This window comes from Nanorana parkeri, unplaced genomic scaffold (genome assembly GCF_000935625.1).
Source record: "Nanorana parkeri isolate BGI_ZX_2015 unplaced genomic scaffold, ASM93562v1 scaffold38, whole genome shotgun sequence".
NCBI lineage: Eukaryota > Metazoa > Chordata > Amphibia > Anura > Dicroglossidae > Nanorana > Nanorana parkeri.
Window position 1 is genome coordinate 2,456,445 of NW_017306306.1, and position 8,492 is coordinate 2,464,936.

Genomic DNA, 8,492 nt, shown 5'->3' on the forward strand with positions numbered 1-8,492 from the left:
GTTCCGCCAGTCAGCGCTGGAGGATCGGACGGGAGGGGGGGAATCCCTGCAGGAAACCGTGAGTGACAGTCACGGCTCTGCACGGATAGATCGAGAAGTGAGCGAGAGCGCTGGTATGTGTTCGCTCACTTCCCGATCTACTGAGCTGACCTGTGACAGTCTCATTGTCACAGGTCGGCTCAGATTATGAGGCTGAGTGAAAATCACGCACCTCATAATTCTCCTTTTTAAAGTAGCGTTAAACCCTCAGATCAAACAAATATGGATTGCGTAGCAAAGTATTTCTTTAGATTTTTGCCCAAACACTTCCGATTATGTTTCCAATCGGCTCCAACTTTCTTAGCTTGGGTTCTCTGAATTTCCTGTTCAGTACAAGATCACAAGGGACAGAGAGATTATCTACTAGCTTGGAGAAGGGTGAGGTGGGTGTCTTGCAGTGTCTGTGGAGAGACGCACAGATTACTATCATGCACCCGGGGGGCTCTATAGGACCCTTCTAGGGCAAGGAGCCACCCTAATATGGAATATCAGGGCCAGTACTGAGGATACCAATTGGATTCTGCAGGAAACTAAAACTTTTTAATATCAAGGAGCAGCATCCATTGTAAGTGATTTCATCAGCATTTAAAATGACTCATTTTAATATCACTTTAACACTTTAGGTCTAGAGCTGTGAGGCTGTAGACAGAGACGTGCCTAGGTACACGCTCGCATCAGGAAGGGCACTACTATATTTCAGGAGATGTTCCAGATAAAAAAAAGTAACTTTATTAGGCTACTGCTTAGGCACAATGAACACTTCTCGATATTCCCTATACCAAAGAAAATCTTCCCTTTTTGGGTTCAATTCCGCTTCAGGCACACATCTTAAATATAATCAAACTGCTATACAGCCCAGGCAGCTGTTAGTGAGAAACTGGATCAGTCACCTGTGGGCATGAATGTAGTTCTTGGGGTACAGGGTCACAAATATAAAAAAACATGTTTTTAGTCTCTTGCAGTAGGCACATAACTAGTGAAGTCCAAGAATACAGATAAGCAGAACATGACTAGCTGCTCTGCTATTTCACTTTTGACAGCTCTATAGACATGGGGCAAGTCCCATGTCTATAGGCCTTTGTTACAATACATTCTTCTGCCAGGAATATGAAACAATGTATTTCGTTTGCTGAAATGCATCAAACTTCTGATTCTGAGGACGATCAGAAGTCTTTAGTGAGATCTAATCCTGCCATGCTCAGGATCAGTCCCTAAAGGTTATTATTGACTGTTCCTTTTTTTGGAGCAGCCTGATAACCAAAAATTAATTAAAGTAGAAAGCAATCATAGTGACTACTTGATATAACAAATTAAAAATATATATAAAGATATTTTTATGCTATAATTATTATAAAAAATGAACCCCTTGCAATGAATTTCTGCAGCTGAGATGCAGATTTGTTTTTCACCCTAAGGGGTTAATTTTTTAAATTTAGGCCCTTCATGACTGCTTTGCTCAAAGTATGCCGTCGTCTCTAAGTGTGATAGTTATGACACTTAATGACAGTGACATTGTAGGGCACCTAACCACTATTAGTTTTTAGAGAAAAAAAAATAAAATGTTAGCTTTTAGTTTTAGGCTAAAAAGTACAGAAACATTTCTGAAATCCTGGGGATGTGAGCTGTTTCCAAATGGACAAATAAATACATTGATTTTTATGCATTATTTTTAGCTGTGCGATTTAAAAGAAAAAAAACATAAAACTAGGAAAAAGGTGTTTGCGTTACGTTTTTTTCCTCCTTTTTAAAAAAAAATGTTTTACATTTTTTTAAAAATATGTTATTCATATTAAGTGAGGCGTTAGGCACACACATGTGATATAAAGATATAACCCTATCTGCCCCCTAAAAAAACAATATATAATGTGTGGGTGGGCTTGGTAAGAAAGGAAATTACTGCCGTGGAAGAATCACACAGCAAAAATGTAAAAAGTGCATCAGTCATTAACGAACAGAAACTAAAAACAAGCTGTCATGAAGGGGTTAAAGCCTTTGCATAAAAGTAGCAACCAGGCAGTTATTGTTTTCAGAAGGAAAGTTCAATAGTGGTAACACAAGCTAGTAACAAACTATTCAAAATGTATCTTATTTGTGTATCACTCGGCTGTAGATCCTCAAATCATCTCTGAATTGGTGCTGACACTGTCATTCCTTCCGGAGGGGGACTACTTTTGTTCCCCATGGTCCCTGTGTGTGTTGTAAAGTAGCCACCGCTCCAAGCTCACTCCTGTGATGTATTACAATCGCACGTTTAGTTTACTGATTCGTACTGAGATTGTAGTCCATCATAGTAGTGAACTTGGAGCGGTGGCTACTTTACAGCACACACAGGGACCATGGGGAACAAAAGTAGTCCCCCTCCGGAAGGAATGACAGTGTCAGCACCAATTCAGAGATGATTTGAGGATCTACAGCCGAATGATGCACAAATAAGATACATTTAAGTACCCGAACTATTAACAAAAATTTATTTTTAATTTAACTCCAGAGTTTAGCGTTACTTAAAATATGTCAGATCTGCAGCAGGAATGTAGCTACATAGACATTCTTGTGTATTACTGTGGAACATCAAATACTTTGTCTACAGAACAGTTTGAGTAATAACCATTCCCTTTCTTACTCTGCAGCATGCCTAAATCAAAGGAGTTGGTTTCCTCAAGCTCATCTGGAAGCGATTCTGATAGCGAGGTTGACCTGAAGGTGAGTAAACAAGTACACCTTACGCTGATACTTTATATTCAAATTGTATCCCCAAAAGAATCCTTTGGAATGTATATGATCGTTTGCAGAATGAAGCTCCATGCAGGTTATGCCACACATGCTAGAGAAATTTGGAACCACTGGTCTCTAGATAGTATATCACAAAACTAGCATGTTGGTAGACACCAGATCTGAATTCTGCCAAACCTGGTGGATGTGGAATAAGGAAAAAAGAAAGACTGAACCCTCTTTTGTTGTCATTTGAAACATCTCCTTGTCCTTAACAGTTCTTCACCCCTCTTGTCCAGACTTTCACAGGTACTTTTTATGCTGTAAAAGAGCAGCCACCCAGAGATCCTGATCTATTTAATTTCTCGTGTGTGTGTTTCTACTAGTTCCACAAGAGCTCATAAACAGGGACTTGTGCATGAATTCAGGATCTGGTTCATTTTCAGACTTGGAGCTGCAGAAATAAAAGTTGGAAGCCAATTGACATTTTCCCGTTAATACTTTTCACACAACAACCTTTTTAGCGTGTTTGTTTGAGAGCTATGCTGTATGGTCAGTTCAGATACCAGTAGTACTTGGCAAAGTCTTGGCTGCCTTTTGGTTTGTCTAAAATCCCTTCTATTCCTTTCAGGCAAAGAGAAAAAAGCAGCCTCCACCAGAGAAGGAGAAGCCAACAAAGAAACAGAAGACAGGAGAAAGTTCTAAGGCACCTGCCAAACAGAGCAAGAACGATGCAGATGACAACATGTTTCAGGTAAACATGTCTTCTTTTTTTATTTGAAAGCCTTTTAGAAGACAGATTCCAATCAGACATATAATTTACCTGCCAAAAGATTGTATTTCCATAGTAGTGTTACTGATATCATGTGACACAGGGAGCTGCCATGCTAAAATACTGGTGCCATCTGCTTGACTAGTTTGTGCAAGTCACAAGACTGGCTGAATAGAATTATCCTTTGTAGGGTCATCCCTATAATGAGACAGTCTGAGGCGCTTGCATCTATTTGGTTCATGTGGGGGGCAGCAGGTGTGCCTGCTGCCTCCCCACACCACCCCCTTTCTGGCCAGAGCATCCCAGGTTGCCAAAAACTCTTAGCCGAGCTCCTGACAACCAGTGACTTCAATGAGCTGGGTGGGAGCAGGAGAGGTGTAACCACCAGATCCCCCTCTTCTCCACCAAACCCCAATACATCTGCCTGCCTCAGACAGAGAAAACTCTAGGGACACCCCTGATGCTTTGGCACACGGAACAGTTCATATACTTAATTTAAGCATGTATTTGGCTTCCTGGTTGGAGTGCCCCTTTAGAACTTTCATTGCTGCGCAGATGCTCCCATGTAGATAACGAGTGGTAGACTATGCCATCTATTAAATAGACTATTAAAGCCTTGAAAAAAAAACTCCCTCAGACTGGTCAGTACAACCTACCACCGTCATTTAAATGGTCCAGAATCAGCGGCTACTGTTTATTATTGGATGCCACAGTATTGATGCATCCATTAATGAAAGAATTTAGCTGTTACAAATACCGGATCGCTATCAGCCACCCAGTATTTGACCTGAAATCATAGAAAGGTGTACACACGGCTCTATCAGGACTTCTTGATGTGTACAGGCAGTTTTGTTACATACTTTAGCACAGAAATATGTAACAATATATTTCTATGTTGTAACATTGTATCAGATTTCTGATAGTTCAGGGAACAATCAGAAGCATTTAGGCTGGGTTCACACCTGTGCATTCGTAATATGCACATTTCGGGCCACACGTTTTTAACGCGACTTGCGGTCCACGAAACGCATCAAAAGCGCATTTACGAAAGCTATATGTGCGGAAATATGCCCCAAAAGAAGCTCCTGTACTAGTTAGGGCGTAGGGTGTTTTTTCAGCGTGTCAAAACGCGCTGAAATACGCCAAGGTGGGAACCATGCCCATAGGAAATTATGGGATTTCGCTGCTTGAGCGTTTTTCAGCGCTTCGATCAGTGCTGAAAAACCCCCAGGTGTAAACCCAGCCTTAGTGAGACCTGATCCTCAAAATGCTACAGGATCCGTCACTATGGTTATTGGCTGTTCCTAGGTTTGGTGCAGCCTAATAATAACCAATCATTAAAACATTTAATTGTGAAGCAGTCAGTGATGGCTTGATATAAAAGATTTATTTTTTTTCAATCCATTTTTAAATATTGTATTCATACTAAGAGAGGTGTTAGGCACACATATGTGATATAAATATGTAGCCCTATCTGTCTTCTAAAAACAATATATAATATGTGTGGGTGCACTTTGTAAGAAAGGTATATTTCTGCCGTGGAAGAATCCCACGGTAAAAATGTAAAAAGTGCGTCATTTATTAACGGAAAACAAGCTGTTATGAAAGGGTTAAATGCTGTATAGTGATGTACATTTACTTCCACTCACAAAGCTTTCAAAAACTGTTTTACAGATTGGTAAGATGAGGTACGTCAGTGTCCGGGACTTCAAAGGAAAAGTGCTGATTGACGTTCGAGAATATTTCATGGATCAGCAAGGGGAGATGAAACCTGGAAGAAAAGGTAATGACAATATAACCCGGTGTTCTTCCTGCTAAAGATGACTCATGAAGCTGCGACCAGAGAACTAATAAGTATTCTAAACACAGCCACGTGTTGCGTTTTTTGTTTCTAATCTTCACTGAAGAAATGGAATGGGCCAGAGCCACTGAACACATCCCCAGAAGTGGTAGAGCATGCAGCCTAATTCCAGTCTCATTTAAAAGTGGGTTCTGGCCTAAATTCAGTTCTGAATTAAACTCCCAAAAAACATTTAAAGAACTCCAAGAAAAAATAAGTTATACTCCCCCAGACTATCTGAGCCGGCTTGGTCTTAGACCGGTGTCTCGAGTGTCTCTCCCCCTCTGCTGCATCATTCTAAGGATCCTAGTGTCCTTGCACTCTATACACTGTGCATAGGAGCATTCCATCTGTGCAGCAGAGGAGTAGATGCACTTCAGTGATCACAGAAGCAGGGAGCTGGCACAGATGGTCTGGTGAGTATAACTTTGCTCTCTGTGGTACTTGGTAGAAAAGGAGGAGACGTATCTCTAACACGAACACAAGTAATGGGACACTATGTAGTAGGATGTGAATGAGAAGAAGCCCTGCCAGATCTGTGCCGGTTTTCCTTTTGGGGACCCCTCCACACTTCACGTAACAGTATTGTCATTGGGGCAGGAAGTGGAGGGTAGTCTCTAGGGATGTCCCAATACCACTTTAAGACCAAGTACAAGTACTTGCCCTCTGGTACTCGTCTATCAATTACTGATACTTTTTCTTAAAGGGACACGTGACATTTATAAAAACTGGAGCAGACAATCTGGAGCAGATGTGCATGGCAACCAATCGGCTTCTCTCTTCAGTTTGTTCAGTTAAGATTTGAAAATGAAAGAGAGAAGCTGATTGGTTGGCATACACGGCTCCTCCAGATTTTGTCTACTCCAGTTTTGATAAATTCCCCTCTTTGTATTCTCATCCGTGTCCTGTGGTGCGCTGAAGGTCAGGTGTGTGGTTTTTCGCTGTGTATGTGCACTGGGGTGCCATTCGGAGTTGCACTTCACTGCACATACTGTATATACCTTGCTTTATGGTGTGCTCGTTAATGCAAGTACTGGTATGAATAGACCTTTATTTAGGGTTTGGTGTCTTTTATTTGTGAGGTGATTTATCTAATTTTCTTGTGTTTTTTGTTGTAGGAATCTCATTAAATCCGGAGCAGTGGAGCCAGCTGAAGGAACAAATGTCTGACATTGATGATGCAATAAGAAAACTGTAACCTCCATCCAGTGGCAACACAACCTCATGTTTTAGTTTTAAGCACTCTCTTTACATTTGACGTTTTTCATTTTTTACTTTTGTGTTATGAGCTCTTGTACATTTTGGATTGCAAAACAATTTGTAAGATGAAGCATTTTTATGTGCATTAAAATTGCTCAGATTTGATTTGAAATGCGGTTTGGGCGTCAATTTCCCAGCGGAAGGATGATTGCCGTGGCTTATTCCAAGGCAAATAGAACTTTGTTTTTGCTGGAACTTTTCAGTGTTACTGATCTGATAAGTCACGTTCTATATGGAGAAAGCTGCCCCTTTAGATTGTAAACTCACTGACAGCTGGGTCATACTGTAAAGTTAGAGACTTTTTAAAAAAAAGATTTTGGATGGAGTGGTGAGGGATTAAAACCTATGTCAGTAATAAATCCTGTAGGCAAATCCATTTAGCTCCAGACCCTCCTTCCCAGAGACAGACGGGCAGGCAGCACTCACCAAAAAGACCTAAAGCTTTGAATGAGGTCAAAGTAGAAAAATCATATATTGGAAGCTATCATGATATCAACAATTTGGGGCCATGAAGGTGACAAGCATACAAATAAGAACCTGTCTGTGTCCCTGTTGGGGTAATTCTCTCTAGTTGTCCTAATCATGGCTGTCACTGGAAATTAAATTGGGGGTGAATCCAAAAACTTCAGTTGCCACAGAACAGAGATAGAGGGAAAAACCCGTCCAATAGGGGCGCTTGTTCCTGTGACAACTAAGAGGGGAATTCCCTCACACTTCTTCATGTTGTCTATAGGACAGGAAGTGAAGGGAAATTGCCCTAATGAGACAGCTGTTCAATATGTGTGTATATATATATACATACATACACTGACTGGGGTTTTCCCCCTTCCCTACTCTATCCAAAAGTTTAAAGAACTCCAGGAAGACATTTTAGTAACCCTTGCAGTGGGGCTACTCCATGCACTGCAAGGGTTAACTGCCCGTTTTTAACTAGGTAGAAAAAAAAGTTATACTCTCCCGATGCTCCCAGCCGGCTTGTACTTAGACTGGTCCTTAGAACCTCTCTCCCCCTCCTGCAGAGGTCTAAGGTCCCGAAAATCATCACGTTTTATACACAGTGGGGGGAATTTATTAAAACGAGCAGACAACATTCTGAGGCAGTTTTGCATGGCAACCAATCAGCTTCTCTCTTCACTTTGTTCAGTTAAGATTTGAAAATGAAAGAGAGAAGCTGATTGGTTGCCATGCACAGCTGCGCCAGATTTTGTCTACTCCAGTTTTGATAAATTCCCTTCAGTGTATAGACGTGAGGACGCTGAGGAACATTCCAATGCTGCAAGAGGGCGCGCCATGATAGCTGGCCGACTCGTGGCTTTGGGTGAGTACAACTTTGATATTTTAGCTCCTAGACCCATGTGAACACTTAACCCTTGCAGTGCAGAATATCCCCCGTGCAAGGGTTAAGAAAATGTTTTCCTGGAGTTATTAAAAAAACAAAAGGCTTCAGTTATACTTTTAAAATACCAAAATCTGTTTTAAATATTTAACATTTTCTGCCTTTTTTTCTTCTAGAAAACCATAGTGTGGGGTACTTCTTTTACATGTAGGATTGCATTTGAATACATTTCTAACGTATAACAAGCATGTTTAGTCATTTAAAGTGGAACTCCTGGTCAATGGTTTCTTATGAGTTGTGGATAGAATGGGAAATGTAAGCTTTCCTGTTCTTACGGCTGTCTATGTCCTTGTTGCCGGTTTATCCTCACTATTGGTGGGGGGTCATTCTCTAAATCAGGGCAAACTTTTGTCCTCCAGCTGTGGTGACACTTTCAATCCCATCGTGCATCTGGCTGTCGTCTTGCAATGCCTAATGTGATTTGCATCTTCACCACAGCTGGAGGCCCGGAGTTTGGGAAGGGAATGCAGACAGTC

At 41.1% G+C, this 8,492-nt stretch overlaps 1 protein-coding gene across 1 annotated transcript in view; it reads left to right on the plus strand.

Moving 5' to 3' along the window:
• The window catches only part of SUB1 (SUB1 homolog, transcriptional regulator), a 13,211-nt gene extending 6,479 nt beyond the window's left edge, over positions 1 to 6,732 (plus strand). Inside the window, exons 2-5 of the mRNA XM_018570313.1 lie at positions 2,667 to 2,739; positions 3,380 to 3,502; positions 5,195 to 5,303; positions 6,479 to 6,732. Of these exons, the coding sequence (XP_018425815.1) occupies positions 2,668 to 2,739; positions 3,380 to 3,502; positions 5,195 to 5,303; positions 6,479 to 6,558 (384 nt within the window). The 5' untranslated portion in view covers position 2,667 and the 3' untranslated portion in view covers positions 6,559 to 6,732. The remainder of the gene's footprint in view (positions 1 to 2,666; positions 2,740 to 3,379; positions 3,503 to 5,194; positions 5,304 to 6,478) is intronic.
• The last annotated feature ends 1,760 nt before the right edge of the window (positions 6,733 to 8,492 follow it).